Source organism: Triturus cristatus, chromosome 12, assembly GCF_964204655.1.
Source record: "Triturus cristatus chromosome 12, aTriCri1.1, whole genome shotgun sequence".
In the NCBI taxonomy this organism is placed as follows: domain Eukaryota; kingdom Metazoa; phylum Chordata; class Amphibia; order Caudata; family Salamandridae; genus Triturus; species Triturus cristatus.
Window position 1 is genome coordinate 194,031,921 of NC_140595.1, and position 23,531 is coordinate 194,055,451.

The following is a 23,531-nucleotide window of genomic DNA, read 5'->3' on the forward strand; positions in this document are numbered from 1 at the left end:
CTCCTGCATGCCGAGAGCTGGCTCACACTTTCCCTTGCTGTGTTAGTCCCACATACCTTGCTGGTCTGCAACACAGCATCTTCTGCTGCGAACCGTTGGTTGCATTTGCCAAGGCTTGTTGGTCCTGCCTGCCACTGACCACCCTGTACTCGTTGACCGGCGTGGTCCAGCTTGTAGACTGTTCCTGTGCTCCTGCGTCATCGCCTGGCCTCACTGTGATACAGCAAGAACCTCCAAAAGGGCTGGTATTGTGCTCCTGTGCCTCCTGTTCACTTCCGGGTGGCTTGTCCCGTATCCTTTCAGGTTCTTCTCTTCTGGATTCCATGTCCTGGTTCCACCGGCTTGGTCCACGAGACTCTGTAGCTGCTGATCTTCCACGAACCTCCATTGGCATCTAGGGGCGGTTAGGACACCACTTCATCCCTGTGCACCTGGGCTCCTAGGTGTGGGTATCCAGGTTCCCGGGATATCCACGGGTGGTGTGGCTCTCCAGCCATCCTTTATCCAAGTGGTTCCTTCGGGGTCCTTTGGGAAGGGTCCTAGAACTGTAAAAATTCAACAGCGACTTACCCTGTGTAATCCTATGGACATTTGACACTGGCGCTTCAGGGCCTAGTTGGAGGCGTCGGTAGTCGTCGATCCAATTCCTATTTCCGTCATCGACTCGATGCCGCAGCGGCGCCAGACGGGGTCAGGCATAATGACAATAGAGCCAGCTTCTTTGGGTTCTCCTTCTGGTGCTTTTCAGCCCTTGTCTACGGGAATGCACAGTTTAGAAACTGAAGAGGAGAATGTTGTGGATGAAAACCCTTTGCAGGGTGTTGTCCAGCCTCCTATGGTTGAGAATTGACTGAATGAACTGGGGGAGGTTAGTGTTTTAGAGACCTCCCCAGTTTCAGATTTGCTTTCCCTGCTTGTTATGGCAACGGAAGAAAGTGTTTCATTGGCTGAAGTATTGAAAAGGGTGGCTATGGTGTTGGATTATCAATTTCCCTTAACCCCTTCCCCGCTCATGACGGAACCGCTCCGTCATGAGCCACGGTTGCCGTGTGCTCATGACGGAACGGTTCCGTCATGACACGACCGTTGGCGGCCGCTCCGCCCACGCGGCGCTGTTTCCCCGCCTGTGCGGGGGGACAACGCAACTGGGCGGAGTCATGACGGAACCGTTCCGTCATGAGCACAGCTCAACTGTGGCTCATGACGGAGCGGCTCCGTCATGAGCACCGGGCCACCGCGCTGCCCCCCCGGACCCCCCAGCGCCGCGGCGGAATTCCCGCCGCAGCGAAGGGGTTAATAGAGTTGTCCATTGATCCCTTGGTGACCTAGCCGGTCTGACAAGTCCACTTGAGTTTGGTTTTGATCTTGTGTAGAGAGGTATCACCACAACTGAATTATGTTGTATTTCAACTGGTATGTCCAGCGAGTATTTTGCTTGACCCAAAGGTTATTGATACCTAGTATTTTTAATTTCTGGGCTGTTGGGATTACAGAAGTTATATTCCACTATAAGTGGTTTTCTAGGTTATTCTGCTAGATGCAGAGGTGCTGGAACCTGTGATGCAGGTTTTCGAGTTTGAGTTACTCTGGAGAAGAATTTAGGCTCAAGAGTGATACCTTTGTGGTATATACTACACCCTAGGTGGGGTATTGTTTGTATGCTGTTGTGAGCATCTTCAAATGGGCTGAGAGGAGTCTGTTCAGCTTATGCACTATTTATCTCATTTTCTGGGTTCTACTGTAGGTTTAGGGTAGTTCTCAGTGGTATTTTTGAATTTGTATCTCATGGAGACATGCAGTGTACAATTGGACCCTTTATTGAGCTTAAGTGCAAAGACCCTCTTGATAGGCTTGGTCTAATATTTGTTGATGAGTACGACACTAAGGTGTCTATTTTAAGATTTCTTCTGATATTTTCTCGGAAGGTACGTATAGCCTGCTTTTATTATGTGACTTGGGCCTTACCCTGGTATGGGCCTTATGTACGCGTGAATGATGACATTCTCTACGTTTGTTGGTAGTAGAACCTTATTAGTAAACACCTGTCTTGTGAAGTTTTATGGTGTTATACTGCTGTTCAGGTTCTGTCGTATGGCCAGTGTTGCGAACATGTTTGTGTTCTCCCAGCATTATTGGTTGCCGACTTTCCTGGTGTGATATCAGGTTATTGTATTGTAGGCCTTTAGGCAGATATAGTTTAAGTGATTCTGTTCCTTATATTGGAAGAGGTCTTTTAGTATTTTGTCCTTTTCGGGACATAACGGTGGGCGTTATCACTAAACAGTATATCTTTGTTCTTGAAGAACAATTTCCTCTAGTGCTGTGTTTTTTCTTCTCTGTGAAAAATTAATATGGATTGATCATCAAGGGGAAGAGGCATGGGCCTCTAAGGTTCTACCCTTTGTAGAAGGCTTTTAATCCTGACTTCAAGATCTTTTTTTTTCTTAAAGATCAATTTCTTTATTATGTATCTGTCTATAGTTACTAGTAGATAGCTCTTTTGCTTGTTCCCTGCCTCTAGGGGCTGTAAGTTGGGTCACACATTGTAAAGTGGGGTTCCTAGAGGGTTAGACAGATTAATATTGGACTTTCTCAGTAGTTGGATTCTTTTATTTTAGAATCCCTGTTTTAAGTTTGAGATTTTGATGTTTTACCTGACTGTCAGTAGATGGTCTCAATTCATAAAACAGGGTTTTGTTCAGACCTTTGTGTTGGTTCAGTTATTGAGGTTTCCTTTCATCCTTATCCTCATCATATTCAATGTTATGCTACCATTGTTTAATGGTGGTCATTTAGACAGCTTGCATTACCCTGATGGGTTAGATGCCATTGTTTTTCCTTGGCTAGGTTTCTGCTGCAGTCACATACTGTTATATCACTGTTACCTGCGCATTACAGTACTCTACCATCTTTTTAAAAATAAGAAAGAATAGAGTCTTATTGCCATGGGTAATACCTTTCCCATGATTTATTGTCTTATAATTTTTGTTACTGTGGTTATGTCCACAGTTATGGTGGGGTGAGAGCTTTTAAGGCTGTTTGGTCTTACTGACATGGGTAAATTATTTGCCACGGTTTAAATGTATTGCCGCTATCTGAAAGAAACACATTAGTTAGATTCCTTACCTTAGAATATCCCCAGGCGTCAGGCTGGATCCGGAAAGATTTTCGTCAGCAATACCCTTGCGTGTCGCTAGGCGTCGTAGGCGGCTCCGCGTCCGTCGTCGTGATCCCCGGGATGACGTCGTCGGGGTACTTAGACGCCGCCCTTGCGCGCTGATGTCAGTTCTTCTTTTTTCCGCGCCAGTAAGCGCAGATCTGGGAAGAGCATACCCTTTAGTCACTTTTTGACTAAACTTTTTGAACTTTTTTGGTTCCTCTTTTCGAGTCAACCTCGACTCCTGGTGCTAGTAGGGATGCCCGGGTTCAAGCCGTGCGACGCCTGTCACCGCCTGATGTAGGTCACGGACCACCACCGCCGGTGTCTCTACTGCCTTGGGGCCGACCATGATGCCGAGTCGTGCCTCGACTGCCGGGCCTTGACCTCGAAGGCTAGGCGGGAGCGGTCCCGCAAGGTCCCGGTCGAGGGACCGGTCGCGGAGCCGCAGCCATCACCGCTCGTCGGGGTCGAAGTCCTCGCATTCCGGTAAGTCGAGGCGCAGTAAGAAGTCGAAGAGGCGACATCGCTCTTCTGACTCCCCTCGCCGGTCACGCGACTCGGCTGAGGGTTCGGGTGGCACCACCCACGCGGCTCGGTCGGAGCCGCAGGAGTCGCATCCGGCCCCATACCCTCCGGTCCCTGGGCCTAATGCTACTCTGAGCAAGATCCGAGACTTCCTCGTGGCCATGAGGAGTCTAGCTCCGCCGTCAAGGCCTGCCGGCGTGCCTTCGGGCCCCTCAGGTCCGACTGGGAGGCCTAGCGAGCCGGTGGCTCCAGCCCCAGCGCCGTCGTCGACTTCGGTCCCGACGCCGCAGGCCCCCGTGGGATCCAGGCCTGGATCCCGGTCGACGCCGGTTGACCTTACGACCCCTCCTTTGGCGCCGATCCCTTCGGTGCCACCCCCGGCGCCGTCTTCGGACAACGTCGTCCCCAGGTTCAGTCCCGGTCTGGCATCGGAGCGGCGCCGTCTCCGGCGCCGATGGATGAGCAATTCATCTACCGCCCGGCTCCGACCTTTCAGCCTGTCTACCAGGAGTCGGATGATGGGGACGACTGGGAGGGGTCTGAGGACCCTCTGGCACAGCAGTGCCCGTTGAGTATGGACTGGGCAGAAGCGCTGGGGGATGCCAGTGGTCTCGGCACCTCCCCTGACACTGGCTTCATCTCTCCTCCCTCCGTGGCTACGGAGGAGGGTGCAACCTATTCTGTGGTGCTGCGCAGGGCTGCCGAGGCACTTCATCTTGAGCTCCCTGCAGTGGCCGTGTGGACTAACCTCCTCACTTAAGTGCTTCAACCGCCGGTAAGCTCCTCGGAGCCTCTACTGCAGTTCAATGAAGCACTGACTGACGTTCTGATGGGCACCTGGTCCAAGCCCTCCACAGTCACTCCTGGCCACTGCCCCACACCAGGCGACCCCCAGCTTTCTGTCGGTGCACCCCACCCCTGAGAGCCTGGTTATCCAGGCCTCTACCTCCCAGACCGCCTTCCCGTCTGCTCCTCCGGATCGGGAATCCAAAAGGTTGGAACAGTTTGGGAAGAAGCTGTTTTCCTCCCTTAGTTTGGGGTTGCGGTCTATCAACACCACGTGCCTTTTGGACCGTTACACCCACTCCTTGTGGGATACGGTGGCGGACGTGCTGCCCCAGTTTCCGGAGGAGGCCAGGACACGGCTCGCCCAGGCTCTTGCTGAGGGGCGGGATGCAGCACGGTACTCAGTACGATGTGGGCTTGACACCACGGACTCGCTAGGTAGGGCAATTGTGACCACGGTGGCGATTCGTCGCCATGCCTGGCTGAGATCCACTAATTTCTCCGGGGATGTCCAGAGCACCCTCATGGACATGCCCTTCGATGGCCGTCGCCTTTTTGGCGACAAAGCAGATAGTGCGCTGGAGCGCTTTAAGGACTCCAGGGCTGCGGCCCAGTATTTGGGCCTCTCGGCCCGCGCCCGCAAACTTCCGCTTTTCACCCCTTTCATGGCCAAGGAAGGGGCACCCCCACACGTACGTCTACCCGCAGAACCAGCCTCAACGCGGTCGCGGACGTGGATTCCGCCGAGGCGGAGCAGGGGGACAGAGAGCCGGTCAGCCCACATCTGCCCCAGCAGCATCTGCCTCAAAGCCTTCCTAGTCCGAGCTTTCAGTCCCATTTCACGCCAGTAGGAGGCAGAGTTCGCCATCACCTGCTCCACTGGCGTACCATCACATTAGACAGGTGGGTGCTGCAAATCGTCCGAAGGGGCTACTCCCTCCCCTTCGAGGCGACCCCTCCAGCCATGCCACCGCAGTACCACCGCATGTTAGGGGATCACTTGCAACTTCTGCAGGAGGAAGTTACAGCCCTCTTGGCCAAGGGGGCCATCGAGCGTGTTCCTGGCCCAGAAGTAGGTCGGGTTGTTATTCCCACTACTTTCTGGTTCCCAAGAAGGGCAAAGGGGGCCTACGCCCTATCTTGGACCTCAGGAGCGTCAACGCCTTCCTCCGGAAGGAGAAGTTCAAGATGCTCACCTTAGCTCAGGTTCTGGCTGCCCTAGACCCTGGAGACTAGATGGTAGCGTTAGACTTGCAGGACACACATTTCCACATCCCCATCCTGCCGGCCCACCAGCGTTACCTGCGGTTCACGGTATGCCACGAGCACTTTCAGTTTACCGTGCTCCCCTTCGGCCTCACCAGTGCCCCGATGGCGGTGGTCGCAGCTCATCTGTGCAGGTTAGGGGTTCCAGTCTTCCCCTATCTCGACGACTGGTTGTTGAAGGCGGGCTCACCCCAAGCAGTCGTCTCCCACCTCCAGACTACGACCGACCTCCTGCATTTGCTGGGGTTCTCCATCAACGTGCCGAAGTCGCATCTGAGTCCCTCCCAGAAGCTCCTTTTCATCGGAGCAGTTCTGGACTCGGCGAGGTTTCGGGTCTATCCTCCGGAACAGCGGGTTCGGGATATTCAGGCTCTGATTCCGATCTTTCAGCCTTTATCCCAAGTTTATGTCAGGTTGGTGCGGCGGCTGCTGGGTCTGATGGCCTCCTGCATCCTGCTGGTACATCATGCCAGGTGGCGGATGCAGGCTCTGCAGTGGGACCAGAAGTTCCAGTGGGCTCAACATCGGGGCAACATGTCCGACCACGTCCTGATCTCGGAGGGCACTGCAAGGCAGTTGCAGTGGTGGCTCACGGACCGCGATTGGGTCAGTGGCAGATCCCTCTCTCTACCCCAACCGGAGCACGTAGTGGTGACGGATCTGTCCCTCCTGGGATGGGGGGGCCTCATGGGAGAGGACTCTGGTCTCTGGCGGAGTCCCGGCTCCATATCAACCTATTTGAGCTGCGGGCAATCCGGCTTGCACTGAAGGCATTCCTTCTCTCTGTTCGGGGAAGAGTAGTGCAGGTGTTCATGGACAACACCACCGCCATGTGGTATTGCAACAAACAGGGCGGGGTGGGGTCGTGGACCCTTTGTCAGAAGGTTCTGCGCCTCTGGACATGGCTGGAACATCAGGGCATCACCCTGGTGGTTCAACGCCTGGCGGGCTCTCTGAACCGACGAACTCAGCCACCGGTACATGATGGATCACGAATGGCGTCTGAACTCGGACGTGGCGCAAGGCCTCTTTCGACAGTGGGGAGAGCCTTGGTTAGATCTATTCACCACCGAAGAGAATGCGCAATGTCATCAGTTCTGCGCGTTGGAATTTCCAAGACGGCACTCGCTCGGAGACGCTTTCCGTCGCGAGTGGAGTTGCGGTTTGTTGTACGCCTTTCCGCCTATACCACTTCTGCCCAGAGTGCTGAAGAAGATCAGGCGCGACCGGGCCCAAGTCATCCTTGTGGCTCCGGATTGGGCACAAAGATACTGGTATCTCGAGCTACTCGGTCTATCAATCGATTCCCCGATTCGACTGCCTCTTCAGGAGGACCTTCTGTCTCAGCTGCAGGGGACGGTCCTCCACCCGAACCTGTCCAGTCTCCACCTCCATGCGTGGAGATTGAGTGGCGACAGTTGATGCCATTTGACTTGCCTCCTGAAGTCTGTCACGTCATTCTGGCAGCCAGGCGTCCCTCCACTAAAACGGTATACGCCTGCAGGTTGAACAAATTTGTGGCATGGTGCACAGCAAAGGCTGTGGATCCCCTTTCCGCCCCTCTTTCTGAGGTTCTCCTCTTTCTCCATTCCCTGGCCCAGCAGGACTCTGCTCTGGGCACCCTCAAGGGATATCTTTCAGCTGTTTCTGCTTTCTTAAGGCTTCCTGATCAGCCTTCTCTTTTCAAGTCCCCTGTTGTTGCTCGATTCTTTGAAGGCATTACTCATATATTTCCTCCTGTCCCTTTCATAATGCCTCAGTGGGACTTGAAACTGGTGTTAACCTATCTGATGTGCGCTCCTTTTTAGCCACTTCATAATTGTCCTCTCCGTCTTCTGACTCTTAAGACTGCTTTCCTGGTTGCCATCACCTCTGCCTGACGGGTGAGTGAGCCCCAGGCTCTTTCTTCTAAGCCTCCTTTCCTCTCTGTCCATCCGGAAAAGGTGTTCTCAGGACTCGTCCTTCCTTTCTCCCAAAGGTGGTAACTGCCTTTCACATCGGCCAGTCTGTTACATTGCCCACCTTCTTTCCACCTCCGCATCCCTCGAAAGAGGAAGAGAGGCTCCAATGTCTGGACCCAAAACGGGCGCTGTCCTTCTATCTGGACCGCACGAAACAGTTCCGGATGGACGACCAACTCTTTGTTGGCTACGTGGGCGCTAAGTAGGGACGGGCAGTGCACAAGCGAACCATCTCTTGGTGGGTCGTTTTGTGCATTAAGGCCTGTTATTCCTTGGCTAAGAAGGAACCTCCTGTGGGGCTGAGAGCCCATTTTACTCGGGCCACAGCGGCTACTACTGCCCTGGGACGGGGAGTCCTTCTGCAGGACATTTGTCAGGCAGCTACGTGGGCCTCGCTGCACACGTATGCTAAGCATTACTGCTTGGACAGCCAATTCCGGAGAGACGGTTTCTTTGGCCGTTCAGTTCTCCAGGACTTCTTGGTGCGATCTTGGTTCGCAGACCCACCACTGGGGTTGGTATTGCTGGGGTATCTATTCTAAGGTAAGGAATCTAACTAACGTGTTTCTTTCAGATGAACAAGTTACTTACCTTCGGTAACAATATATCTGTACGAAACATTAGTTAGATTCCTTACCGCCCCACCCATCCTCCCCGTTCGGCGAACTGATATCTAGGGTTAAGGACATCCCTTTCAGGGCCCTAGATTTATGGCACCAGTGTCGGTCTCTTGCATGGTTCTGCATTCCTGGCACGGAAAGCTATGTACAAGAACTGCCGTCAGCGCGCGAGGGCGGCGTCTAAGTACTTCGACGTCATCCCGGCGATCACGATGCCGACAACGGATGCGGAGCCGCAGACGACGCCTGCCTAGCGATGCGCAAGGGTATTGCTGATGAAAATCTTTTCGGATCCAGCCTAACGCCTGGGGATATTCTAAGGTAAGGAATCTAACTAACTAATATTTCTTACAGATATATCGTTACCGAAGGTAAGTAACTTGTTCTTATTTACCTGTGACCACTTCTGGGGAAGTCATATGGTTAAGTATGTTACTGTTCTCCTACATTATTGTGACTTTCTAGTTAATTCTCTTCTCCTGGACCGGTTAGTCTTAGTAAGAGACCGTTTATGGATACAGTTCACGGGCCCTGTTCCGGGATGGTATGGCTTTGGCATTTGAGTCTAAAGTAAGGAATCTGTGGCTAGATGTCTGTATCAGATGGACAAGTTTCTTACTTTCAGTAACGCCTTATCTGGTAGAGCCAGAATCTAGTCGCAGGTTCCTTAACAACCCTCCTATCCTATCCACGCCGCAAACTGGGTCCTGTTTGGTCTCAATTGTTTTGGATTCTAAGGTAAGAAATCTGAAACTAGATCCAGATAAGGCATTACCAAAGGGAAGTAACTTGTTCAATAGGCGTATATACTGTGTTAAGAGAGTGCAAATGCATTATAAAAGAGCCAGTCGAAGAAGACCATAGCAGGATGGTCGTTTAAATATTACTGGACCATGTTGGTGCCATTACACACAGGATCCTTATGCCGAGGCCTCTGAAGGCAATATAGGATTAGAAAGAGAAAAGGGAAAATAGGCTTGAGTGCAATACTGGAAAGAGTTCAATCTTGTGATTTTGGGATCTTTGCAGGGAATCTGAAATCGAGCATTACCTCATCTGAATGTGATCTTGTATGTGAATTGCCATTTGCCCTCCACACATTGAGCAAGCCCTGAAGAGGTGTCATGCTTGACGTCCAACCCAATGTTCCACTCTCATTCCAGGACGCGAAACTCGCCTCCCACTGCGCATCAAGGGGGAAGGAATGGGACCCCAACTCCGCTTCAACTTTGACCAGCTTGACATTGGGAAGGTTTTTGTCAACTCTCTGCACAGCTATGAAGTGAGTATTGAAAGCAACATGGTCATACTGTGTATGGGGTATAAAACTGATCTGTGTGCCTTGATAACTGTGCAAGTGTGCATTGAATAAAAACTGGTCTTCTTTAAACTGTAGGCCTGCTGTGTACTATCATCTTGTTGGATTTATGGTAACTGTTTGTTCCAGAAAAGAAACCATTCATAACTTCACTCACAGATCTTCACGTGTTACTCTGCTACGCTCAAATAATTTAGTCTCACTAGTGATAGCAGCCTGTTAAAGAAAAAGTAATAAGTGTCCAATGGATAGTTTGTGGTATGAAGCTTAGCTTGAAGACAGCATTAACCCTAAGGCTTATTCTGTTCTGCACCTAGTCTTTTGCATGTCTCTGTAGATCCTTCGTGCTAGTTCTAGTGATACAGTTTACAGTGTCTCTCTCTCTCTCTCTCTCTCTCTCGTACTGTTTGTCTATCTAATAGTTGAACGCACTCCAACACTGCTGTATCTTAAGACAATATATTTAGTGTGGTTTGACGTGCACTAAATATTTTATCCACTTTTATTCTACAAACTTAATTGCCTCTTGTGGTATTAGTAATAACAGAAGTTACAATTCTACAAAATCTTTGGTAGTTTAAGAATGAGAGGCTGAGCCTTCCCTCTAGGAATTAAAATTGTGACTGCGTGTGTTAAATACAGTTTTCAGCAGACAACACTCAAACTATTGAGTTATTGTACCAGCTACAAAGTTCCAGAAACCTCTCCAGAGTAGAAGATACACAGGGGTGCATAATAGGGTGGTGGTGTAAATTAAATGTTTGGGCTCCATTGCATTAAAATAGCCAGAACATGCATTGATTTTGTTCATTGGGACTTAAGAGATCGAAACAGATTTATCTTTGAGAGATATTCATTAAAGTTAATCAGTATAGGTGGCAAGTCCTGCTATTAACCATCAGTACAGGGGTTCAGTCTGTGCCAAAACGCTGTAATTTCTACTTTTTTTATGCCTTATGTCAAATGCCAAAACTCTCCGATGCATCCTGACCTTCCACGCTACGAACTGATCACACTGCCCTGTCCTTAAATCTTGGAAATACGCACTGATGAAATGGAGAATACTGTGGCAAAAAGTGGATAAAATTAAATAGTCCCTACTAATGTATTCCGTCTAAATCTGATTTATAACATATGCTTTCAAGGGCGGTGTTAAACAGTCCATTATTGTGGAAAAACCTTTGTCTGGATTTTTGGTTGTATAATAGAATAGTTCATTTTCAGAATCATGTTGGCTGCTGCTTGAACAAAGCTGACCTTTGTAACAACAGGTATTGCCCGTTTTATTACTTAGATTATGCTCTGCTGTTTACATTGTGTTACTGAGATGTAGTAGACACCTATATATCAGTCCTTTGGTGACCAGGAGCTCTTAAGGAATTCCTGAGGTTACCTCATAGTTTTCAGTCTTCCCCTTAGTAACACTGTAGAGCCGCCAGAGGTGATGTGTGGTTTGCGGTCTGCTTCAGTTTCTAGTTCTGCTTATGCACTGAGTAACTAAGATTGCCATGGAGCACTGCTAGATCACTGCTAATTCCCTCCTTTGGAATAGGACTCTGTGTATCCAGTCATGAGCTTTCCGTTTACATTTGCTTTAACTTTCATTGCAGTGAACGAAAGATGAAACTCCTTGAATGAATTAAGCTGTTAAGTTAAAGCTCAGTACTGGGAAAGGGATGACCTGTTGAAATGAAATGTGAAACAGTGGCAACTCTTTTGGCGTGCTAATGATTGTTCCTGAAGGTTTACCAGTGCATCCAGGAGCCACAGAGAGTGGCACATGACCTGTACATGGAGGAATTCCCAAGGGCAGGCTAATATAATAACATCCCTCCGCCGTACCTTTCCTTTGCTGACCTCCCTAACCTTTCTCCCATACCCTCTGAGACGAGAAATGAAAATTTATGAAGCCCCTATGTACAATTTGAGGAGAAGATTTTCAAAAGATGGTGAATTACCTAACGGTGATGGTGCCAAGGACAAGGATGATCATGTCATGCCTGGGAAAGGTGATACATTTCACATTCAACAGCATTCTCCTCTGGATGACCTAGCTCATTTCTGGTGAACAGTCAAAACATCGAATTTAAAATATCGATATGGCAAAATATCGAGTGTTAAATATCTAGTGGACATAATATCGACTTACAAAAAGATAGTGGTGCAAAATATCGAAATACAGGTAAGAAATATCGTTTTTCATAATATCGAAGTTAGTAATATCGACAGTCATAATATAGTTGTTAAAATATCTATTGTTTAAAGTTTTTTTAGTGTTTTAAGTGTTAGTTTATGTGTTAAAAGTATGTATTATTTTCGTAATGTACGTTTGATTTTTTTTTCAAGTAATGAATGTTATGTTAATGAATTTTTGCGTAATTTAATTCCGTAGTAGGTTGTGGGTTTATAATGGAATAGGGTGGGAAGTAATTTAATTAAAATACATTTTTAAAGAATTATTTAGAATAAATTAATTATATGTTAATTACTTTTTGCGTAATTTAATTCTGTAGTGGGTTAGGGGTTTATATGGGAATAGGATGGGAAGTAATTTAATTGAAATTAATTTTATTAATTAATAATTTAGTATGTAATAATTTATATTGTTAATTAAGTTAATTAATTTATAATAAATTAATTATAAATTGATTAATAACCACTACTAATTAATTGGTAACTGTTAATTGCTTTTTTTATTAATTAGTAATTAATTAGATATTAATTATTAATTTGTAAACATATTAATTGTGTACTTTTTTTTAGGAGTGGGTTGAGGGTCGATAGGGGAGTAGGGTAGGAAGTAATTTAGTTTTAATGTAATTTTTATTATTTTTTATATTATATTTATCAAAAATTATTTTATAGTGTTAATTGTGTGAATTAATTTCGATTTGCTGGTTATTAATTTTATTGTTAATTGTTATTAGTTAATTAATTAATTGTTAAATAATTATCTTAATTTATTAATATTTTACAATATTGTAGGTGACGTTTTTTTTTTTTTTTTTGCAAATCTGTTTTTATTGGTTTGTAGTTTTGGTAAAATAATACATGTTACGGCAGCATACTTTACACACAGTGATTCATAAGCATATACAGATTGGCACGCCGCGCCGGCAGTCAAGAGAATATAACCTGCTGTCGGGTTATGCGCCAACCTCCACCCGCTTAGGAGCCGGCTACATTGTCCTTATCAGTTCTGGTGTCGTCTCTTGAGAAGGGGGCCCTCGCCACCACATACCAGCCACTGAGCCGTACATGGAAACCTATATCGCCCACACAACTTAGGCGTCAAAAAAAAAAAGACAGAGAAGTTACATACAATGCAAAAGAAGAACCCATAACAGAGGCAGCGTGAACAGTGATTCACATAGTTTGCTCCTTCCCCCTTCCTACCCCGACTCCCCCCCCCCCCAACCCCCCGGATCGCCCCCCCCCAGCTCCCACAGATGCAAGTATCCCCAAGTGTTCGCAGACGCCCCGTCTTTGGGCCAGAGATAATAGGGGCTATGCTATCCCGTCAGCAAGACTGCCTGCACTGCGCCGCCGCTTGCGCTGTCCTGTCTGGCCACCCCTATGCAGCCCGTGGTACCCTCCCCGTCCAAGCGCCGGAACTCAGCAAGCAACTGCTCCCAGCGGTCCGCCATGGGCTCCCTCTGCAGCCCCAGAGTATCCTCCCTACGGATGGCAGTCCCCTCCGCCCTGGCCCATGCCTGGAATGAGGAGCTCCAGGCCCGTGTGTGTGGTGGGTCATGCGCCTTCCATCTCCTGGTGATGAGGCGCTTTGCTACTACAAGCCCCAGGTCCAGGAATCGGGACGCTACCTTGTCTTTGGGCGATCTGGTAAATTGGTGTAAGACGTGTTCAGGCCAGTCTAAGGGGATGTTACAACCCACACTCCCCTGTAACAGCCCACTGACCGCCCTCCAATAGGTGCGCAACTCAGGTCAGCTCCACAGCATGTGCAAAAACCCTGCCCCCAGCTCCCGGCACTGAGGGCAGAGCGCGTCGTTAAGGTGGAAGTACCTATTAATCAACTCAGGTGTGAGGTAGGCCCTATGAACTATGAACAGCTGGATTTGGCGGAACCGCATATTTCGGGGGATACGCACTGGGCTTTTAAGGACCCTCTCCCACTCCTTGTCCGCCAGCGGCCTCCCCAGGTCCAGCTCCCATTTGCCGCGGAGTGGGCCCAGACCAACCGCCGTGTGCTCCCGTAACGAGGCGGCGAACCAGCGGACCAGGTGCCCACCCCTCCCCATGACGTGCAGGTATTGCATAGTTAGGTGCTGGCCAGGCTCCGTAGCCATGCTTCCCCATTTGGCGGTCAAGCTCGCCAGTAGTGAGCGGTGTGTAAGGAACCCGCCGGGTGGGAGCCCGTCCTCCGACACTAAGGTCTCATACGGTATCAGCTCACCATCCCTGTATAGGTCCCCCAGCGTGTGCACGCCCGCCTCCCACCAGCCCGTCAGTGCCGGGGGCGCAAGTACCCCCCCACCTCCGGGGGAACCCTCTAGGGGTATTGCCGGCGCGTATGGCACAACAGCGCGCGTGAGGTACAAGGCCCTCCGGAAGCACCTATGCGCCACAGCCAGGAGGAGCGGCAGCGGTCCCGCAACCGCAGCCAAGGGGTGAAAAAGACCGGTCACACGTTCCAGCGAGTAAGGGGCTGCCACCGTGGCTGTATCATCCCTGCCTCTGTCAACCAACCATATTGTAGGTGACGTTTATAGGGGAAAATTGTGGGAGGTAAATTAATTTTGAAAAAATAATTACTTGTTAATTAATGTTAATTATATTGCAGGAGTGGGTATACTAAATTATTCCCCTACGCTATCCAATACTTTCCTTACTGTTATACTTGGTGGAGTGGGAATTGTACATTATTCCCACCCGCTATCCAACACTTTCCCTACTGTTGCACTCACTGGAGTGGGAATAGTAATTTTTACCCACCCGCTATCCAACGCTTTCCCTACTGTTGCACTCACTGGAGTGGGAATAGTAATTTTTACCCTCCCGCTATCCAACACTTTCCCTGCTGTTACACTTGGTGGAGTGGGAATAGTACATTATTCCCACCCGCTATCCAACACTTTCCCTACTGTTGCACTCAGTGGAGTGGGAATAGTAATTTTTACCCATCCGCTATCCAACACTTTCCCTACTGTTGCACTCACTGGTGTGGGAATAGTAATTTTTATCCTCACGCTATCCAACACTTTCCCTACTTTTGCACTCGCTGGAGTGGGAATAGTAATTTTTACCCATCCGCTATCCAACACTTTCCCAACTGTACCACTCGCTGGAGTGGGAATAGTAATTTAATCCCCTACGCTATTCAACGTTTTCAGTATTGTTGTATTTAATGTAGTGTAAAATATTATTTTAAAAAAATATTTATTTTAATGTTTTAACTTATTATATATAATTTATTTTTATATTTATTTTATAGGTTTATTTATATATATATACGTAATTAGATTTTAAATTATGTTTTTAACATTTTGTAATAACAATAGTAATTATTTTTAAATATTATTAAGTTAATATATATTAAAAAAATACATGTTTATTTTTTTTACAGTCCATGTACTGTGTATTAATTTTAACGTTTTTTAATTATTTTTAAGTATGTTTACTTAATTATTTGTATTATTTAATTAATTTTATATTACTTTTAAGACATTTGAAAAAGTTGATATTTTAGAAACTATATTATTAACAGCGATATTTAGGATTCAATATTTTTGTACTTACCCAATTGTTGATAGGAAGTCGATATTCTGTCACTCGATATTTTTACCTCGATATTGTGGCAGTTCGATATTCTTCTCCTCAATATTCTGTCAGTGATCCCTCATTTCTATGTATTGATGGAGAGAGCCAATAAAAGATTCCACCTTCCCGTGTCCGCTGTGGAGCAATAATGCTTCATGACTACGAGGAACCACATAAAGGTGCTAAATCAATACCTATACTGGACTTTTCTGGTCAAATCTGAAATTGATGAAAACTCCAGCCACACTGTTTGCAGTGGTACCCTGTTTGGAGTATAAGTATGAGGCCCCAGTCACAGCCCGACATGCTGTTTGGGCTTTAAAAAAAATAGCATCTGTGGCTCAGCACAGTAGGAAGAATCTAATCACACCTTTCTATGCTCTCCTGGAAGCGACGGTAGTTGCGTAGAGAATTTGGGCCCTGGAGTTAATCTCCTTGGCAGCAACATCAATCAATAAAGGCCGATAAACTTTCTGGCTTATTTAAGTGTTATGACCCTCCGATGTGGCATGACATCTCGCTATTTATTGAGCTCATGCCATAGGTATTACTAGAGCAATAGTCAAAGAAGGTGCAACAACTCCAGTGGCCATCCTTTACACTGCAATGAATCTCTCAAATGCAGACTTTCACCAGCTTGCAGAAGTGGCTGTATTGAGAAGACAAAGCTGGCTCCGATCCACATTTTTTTGTCCGGAAGTCCAAGCTGACATAATGGACATGCCATCTGGTGAAATCACTTTGTTTGGCAAACATGTTGATGACGCCTTAAAGAATATCAACAATGCAACAATATCCCTTGGAGCCCTGAAATATCGCTGCACTGACTTCTCAAAGTTTTGTAGCTCACATAGATCTCAGACATATAGAGGGGGCTTCAATCAGTACGGAGATCAAGGCCGCCTATATTACCCTCCAAAACAACCTGAATATGGCCAGGGTTATGCACCCATAGCACCCGCAGTCAAGGGCATGGTAGATCTTCAGGTTGAAAAAGGAGTGCATCACAAACTGGTTCCCTAGACCGTCAAAAAAGAGCTTAACTTCTCACAGCTGCTCCCCCATCCCATCTCAACAGATAGAGGGGAGAAGTTTCCTTTTTGCCTCTCACATGGCAATCCATAACAGTGGACCGATGGGTGAGGTGGATTGTTCACTCACGTAATACCTTGGAATTTCTTCAGAAACCACCTGTCTGCCCACCCAGGCAAGAACATCCTCTTCATTTGACGGTGCTGCAACAGGAAATTCTTCTCCTTGTCAAAGCTGCTATGATGTTCCCAAGATGCCAAATAAATGAGGGATTTTATTCCAGATTCTTTGTGATTGGGAAGAAAAAGGACAATAGGAACTTATTGCGGACCTAAGGTAGCTGAATAAGTTCCTGAGGAAACAAATTTTTCTCAAATTAACGCTCCAGAAAGTCCTCTCAATGCTCTAGGGAAATGGTTATCTTATGTCCCTGGATCTTCAGGATACCCATTTCCACATCCAGATACACTGGAAGCAAAGAAAACGAGCCTGATTTGCAGTGGCAGGGCAGCGCTCCTAAGTCAAGTCACCTCCTTAAATATTTACAAAGTGCCTAGAGCTAGTTGCTGCTTACCACAGGTGATGGGCCACAAAGTATACTCATACTTGGACGACTGGCTCGTCAGGGCTTTGTCAAAGGAAGAGGCAAGCGCTTCAACAGTCTCCTCTATCACACTCTTCACAGACTAGGGCTAACACTGCACATTGACAAGTCATTCACAGCACCTTGCACAAATCTAGAGTTCTGGAAAGGAATCCTGGACTTGCAACTGGGTAAAGCTTACCCGTCTGTGGAAAGACTAAGTCTTGGCAAAGACATTCACTGTCAAACAGTCAGTCGCTGTCAGATAGTACAAATCTCTGCTGGGCCTGATGTCCTCATGTCTAGGTCTTATACACTATTGCAGGCTCCGAGTGGGACTCTTCCAACAAGAAATAGCCGATGGAAACCAGTTCACAGCACGTGGGACAAAACATTCTTAGGTAGCAGATGTTTAAAGGAAGTGCTGGTATGGTAGCGGAGCCCTACAAATCTCAAGGCAGGACTTCTATTCCACACTTCATCACACAGAGGTATACTCTCCATGGAGTGCTGGGGAGCTCACATGCAGGAACTGTCCACAAACAAACTATGGTCTTACTCAGAATAGAAGCTCTATGTCAACTTCCCGGAGCTTGAGCCATAACACTGGGACTCCAAACATTCTTTCCAAAGCTGGCAGATCAAGCAGCCCTCATGAAAACAGAAAATACAGCTTTGTTTTACATCACCAAGCAACGGGAGCAAGGTCTGTCTGAAGAGGCATAGCTACTGTGGCACTGGGCCATCTCCTATCACGTGGATATTGCTATGGAGCAGCTCCCTGGATGGCAAAACAATGAGGCAGATGCCCTCAGTTGAACATTCTTGGACTGTCACGAATGGGAGGTCCACCAAGACTAAGTGGATTACATCATCCACAAATAGGGACGCCCCACACTGAACTTGTTTGCAACCCAGAACAAGAAATGCCAATAGGTTTTGGGAACTAGGTTTGAAGAGCAATGCTTTTTCAACCAGTACTGGTTCACGGAGCTTCTGAATCTTTTTATGTCCATCAATAAGATTAAAGGTGTATCCCAAACTCATTTCCGGGCGCAGCTGGGACATTCTGCACTACGACGTCTAGCCATTGAGTCTGAAAGCATGGTACATGAGATGCTACAGTGTGGTAGAGTATGGACATCTGAATTTCACAGCAGAGCCTAGAGACATCCTGACACAAATAAAAATGATTAACTGGAAAGTGGCCTAGCCATTGCCAGTGGCTAAGATCAATTAAAGCATTTCATCCATCACCTTGTCACAAGAACCTACAACGCCAAATGGAAGTGGTTTTGTGTCTGGTGCAAAGCCAAAGAATTCTATCCAGAGACTAAAACACTCCATCACATACTTCCATATTTGCAGACCCTAGCCAAAAAAGGTAAGAAATACACATCAATGCAAGTCCATCTGGCAGCAATAGCATTATTTCAAAGAATGGAAGACTGCACATTCGCTCTTTTCTCATAGTGGGCCATAAAGCAGCTTATGAAAGGGCTTTTCAGAGTTTTTCCCCTGCTGGGACGCCTCCTGGGGCCTTATTCTGTCCTTAACCAGCTCATGTTGCCTCTGTTCAAGCCCATCAACAAAGCGCATTAAAAGTTCTTTTCCTGGAAAACAGTGCTTCTCTTGGTGCTCATTTCTGATGGATACATCTGCCAGTGGATTCCTCACCTTTTGAATATCCCCAGCGCCAGCATTCCACGGAATTTTTCCCCCAGCTCCCAACGCCGACGTGGACGTCATAATACCTCGGCTCCGCTCGCGACTCCGTATGACGTCACCGGAGCCCTAAGAGAGCCATGTCGGCGTGATGACGTCAGTTCCCTTTTTTCCCCACCGTCGACGTGTAACGGTTTTCCAGCACTCTCCTACTACTTTGTAGTCTTCCTGTGGGTTACTGTTTCTGGATGTGCCATGTCTTCGACAAGGAAGTCAGGTTTCAAGCCATGTAGGGAATATGGGGGTCACATGTCCATCACTGACCCCCACGAAGATTGTTTATGGTGCCTTTCATCGGACCATGATGTGGACGACTGTTCCAGCTGTAGAAAGATGAATCCCAAGGCCCTGAAAGAGAGGGAAGCGAAGCTTTTCATGGCCAAGGCAAAAAAGGAGAGCAGAGGTAGGAAGAAAGAGAAGTTGAAGCCGGAGTCGTCGACTTCGCACTCTTCGAAGTTGAGAAGGCTCAAAAAGAAGAGGAAACATAGCTCTCGGCGACCGATCGAAGAGTAAGGCTTCGAGGTCGCTGTCGCCTCGACGTCGAAGTAAGGATTACATTTCTCCTTCGCCTTCCCCTTCTCCTCGTGTATCTCCGGAGAAGACAACTTCGCCCAAGTTGACTCCGGCGCAGTCTCCGGCGCAGTCACCGGCGCCAGTGGATTCTCCTGCTTTCGATGCCGAGCCGGAGCAGGTGGAAGATCTTTCACCAGTGCCAGAAGGTGAACCTGCGGCTCCGGTTGAGGATACTTCGGCTCCAGCTCCAGCTACTCCTCGACCGGATTCAGGTTCTAACCCATACCCGCATTTCCCGACCCCGGGTGCGGATCTAACGCATTTCCTTAATGCGATGTATGGGGTTTTCCAAAGAGCTGCCTTCCCATCCGGCGCACCTTCTGGTCCCGTGGGTCCAATGGTGTTTAGTTTGGGCGTGCCGCATCATTATGCTCAGGCACCTTTTATGCCCTTCTTGCAGATGGCTCCTTCATGGCAGTTCCCGGCGCCGTCTGGAGATCCATCCTCCCGGCCTAGACTGGATCGTTTGCCTTCTTCGGAGCCTCCCTCAACCCTGGCGCTGACTCCATCTGCACCGCGTCCGGCGCCGCCGACTCCACGTTCAGTGCCGCCGACTCCGCGTTCGGCGCCACCCACACCGTGCCCTCGGATCCGTTCTCAAAGAGAGGCTCAGAGGATTATGGAGGAGGAGCAATATAGGGAAGAAGTGGAGGAAGGTGAAGTTGCTGACTCCACTGACGAATTTGAGGGCATTCAGGAGGCAAGCGGACTAGATACCACTCCAGAATGGGAGCATTCTTCTGCTAGATCTTCTCCTCCCCAAGAGTTCGCTCCTTATCATTTGGTCATCAGGAAGGCTGCAGAGTTGTTGGACTTACAGTTGCCCTCTGCAGAATACAAGCCAGACCTTTTGACTGAAGTTCTTCATTCACCCTCTTCCATCATTGAGCCTTTGTTGCCCTTTAATGAGGCTATTTTAGAACCTGTTATGGACGTTTGGCGCAAGCCACTTTCTTCACCTGCGGTCTCCAGAGTTGTGGCAAGGAGGTATAGAGTGGCACCGGGGGACCCAAGCTTCCTTTCTTCGCACCCTTCACCAGAGAGCCTTGTAGTGCAAGCTTCCTGTTTGAAGTAATCTTCAGGTGCCTTCCCTCAAGCACCAGCTGACAGGGACTCTAAAAAGATCGAACAGTCAGCTAAAAAGGTCTTTTCATCTGGGAGCATGGCGCTTAAGTCAACTAATGCCACTTGCTTATTAGGGCGCTACGTTCATGCTTTAATGGACTCGGTGAAGAAGTTAGCCCCTAAACTGCCTGATGAGGAGAGGGTCTCTTTGATGGAGGTTGTTGTGGACACTCAAGCTGCCGCTAGGCAAGTTATTCAGTTGGGCCTAGATATGGCTGATTCCGTGGCTAGGATTATGGGATCTTCTATAGCCACTAGAAGGTAGTCTTGGCTTCGTTCTTCCTTCTTCTCTGCTGATGTACAGGCCACCCTGGTCGACTTACCCTTTGATGGGGAAAAGCTTTTTGGGGAAAAAGCTGATTCCGCCTTGCAAACATTTAAAGATAGCAGGGCTACTGCGAAATCTTTAGGTTTGCAGACACAAGCAAAGGGGTTTGGCTACAGGAAATATAGATGATTTGGGAGGTCGTCATTTCGTTCCCTCCGTGAATCTCAACAGCAGCAGCAACAACAGCAGCAAAATCCTCTCTATAGATCATATAGGGGAAGACAAAGGAGTCGGCGAGGTTCTGGTCGCAATCCTTCCTCCTCTTCAGCCTCCTCTGCTCCCAATGAAGCTTCAGGGAAACAGCCCTAGATCCCCCATCCAAGATCATGTGAGGCCTGTTGGGGGTCAGGTGTCCCATTTTCTGCGAGGTTGGAAATCGGTCACGACGGACCCTTGGGTTTTGAACCTCGTGGAGAATGGGTACGCCCTTCCCTTTTCGGAGTTTCCTCCCCCTTACCCTCCTTGCCAAGGTTTTTGCAGAGGACCATCTACTTCTTCTGCAGAAGGAGGTGCTTGCATTGTTACAAAGAAGGACGGCAGATTGCGTCCAATCCTGGACCTCAGAGTTTTGAATTTTTACCTGAAACAGGAGAAATTCAAGATGCTAACCCTTGCACAGGTTCTTCAAGCGTTGCAGCAAGAAGACTGGATGGAGTCGATCGACTTGCAGGATGCGTAATTCCACATCCCAATCCTGAAGTCGCACAGGAAGTATCTCCGTTTTACGGTTGGGTCGCAACACTACCAGTTTGCGGTCCTCCCGTTTGGTCTTACTACTGCACCTCGAGTCTTCACCAAGGTGATGGCAGTGGTGGCTGCCAACTCAGGAGGTCAGGAATTCCGGTCTTCCCCTACCTGGACGACTGGTTTCTGAAAGCAGAGTCCCCAGAGATGGTGAAAGGTCATCTGCAGGTAACATCTCAGCTGTTATTCGACTGGTTTTTCGATCAATGTGCCCAAATCTCACCTGGTGCCCTCTCAACGCAACCTGTTCATAGGGGCGGTACTGGACACTACTGTGTGTCGAGCATTTCCTCCTCCTCAAAGAATTCTCGACATTCAGGAGATGATCCCTTTATTCCACAATGGAGCCGTTGTTCCAGTTCTGAAGGTCCTTCGCCTGCTCGGTCTGTTCGCCTCCTGCATTCTGTTGGTCAACCATGCACGCTGGCACATGAGGGCACTCCAGTGGTGTCTCCACAGGCAGTGGTATTAGCACAACGGAGATCTCAGGAAGTCGATCAGGATCTCCAGAGAAGCTGCAGCGGATCTGTCTTGGTGGAACGTGGAGGGCAACCTGTCTCAAGGAAAGCCCTTTCATCTTCCTCCAACGGCGGCCACAGTAATATCGGATGCCTCCACCTTAGGGTGGGGTGCTCATCTGGGGGATCTGGAGATCAAGGGTCTTTGGTCTCCAGAGGAAAGATTGTCTCATATCAATCTTCTGGAATTGCGGGCGATACGTTTGGCACTCAAGGCCTTCCTCCCTTCCCTTCACGGTCAGTCGGTTCAAGTCCTGACGGACAACACTTCCGCGATGTGGTATGTCAACAAGCAGGAGGGAGTAGGGTCGTACCGTCTCTGCAGAGAGGCGTTGCGGCTGTGGTCCTGGGCTCAGGACCATCGGATTTGTTTGATGGTGAATCATCTGGCCGGGGTGCTGAACGTACGACCACGAGTGGAGGCTTAATCCAGAGGTAGTTCAGCACATCTTCCGGACGTGGGGGACACCTCGGGTGGACCTGTTTGCCACTCAAGAGAACGTGCATTGCCCGTCATTCTGCAGTCTCCAGTTTCTGATGCAGGGGGCGTTGGGGGACGCGTTTCAGTTGAGTTGGGGCTCACAACTCCTTTACGCGTTTCCTCCCATACACTTGATTCCTCGGGTTCTGAGGAAGATTCACCAAGACCGGGCCCAAGTTATATTGATCGCCCTGGATTGGCCAAGAAGGGTGTGGTACACAGATCTACTTTACCTTTCATCGCACCCTCCGCTCCGTCTCCCTCTCAGGGCAGACCTCCCCTCGCAGTCGGAGGGGCAGGTTCTACACCCCCACCTCCAAAGCCTGCACCTTCATTCCTGGAGATTGAACGGGGCAACCTGAGTTCTTTCTCTCTCCCGCCTGATGTGGTGGATGTTATTTTATCGGCCAGGCGACAGTCCACCAAGTCTATTTACTCCTACAGGTGGTCTAAGTTTGTAAAATGGTGTGGAGAGAGATCCATTGACCCTTTAAAAGCCCATCTTTCCAATGTGCTTCATTTTGCTCTTTTCTTGGCTCAGCAAGGTTGTGCTGTGGCCATGGTTAAGGGCTATTTATCAGCCTTATTGGCTTTTCTGTGTCTTCCAGATTAGCCGTCGTTATTTAAGTCTCCTATTGTTTTAAGATTTATTTAAGGTCTTACTAACAGGTTTCCACCTACTCCCTTAGTAATGCCACAGTGGGACCTTAATCTTGTCTTAACTTTTTTGATGGGGTGCCCTTTTGAGCCCCTTTATAGCTGTCATTTGAGGCTGTTGTAAAACGGTCTTTCTTGTAGCCATAACCTCTGCAAGGAGGGTGAGTGAGCTTCAAGCTCTTAGTTCAAAACCCCCGTTTTTATCCTTACATGCTGAAAGGATGGTCCTTAGGACCAGGGCTGCTTTCCTACCTAAGGTAGTTACTCCCTTTCATCTGGGGCAGTCCATTACTCTCCCTGTGTTTTATCCTCCCCCTCACCCTTCCAAGGAGGAGGAAAGACTTCACC

At 48.4% G+C, this 23,531-nt stretch overlaps 1 protein-coding gene across 1 annotated transcript in view; it reads left to right on the plus strand.

Moving 5' to 3' along the window:
• The window catches only part of HYDIN (HYDIN axonemal central pair apparatus protein), a 2,467,744-nt gene that overhangs the window by 547,539 nt on the left and 1,896,674 nt on the right, over positions 1–23,531 (plus strand). The window contains exon 11 of the mRNA XM_085640020.1: positions 9,482–9,600. Within this exon, the coding sequence (XP_085496146.1) occupies positions 9,482–9,600 (119 nt within the window). The remainder of the gene's footprint in view (positions 1–9,481; positions 9,601–23,531) is intronic.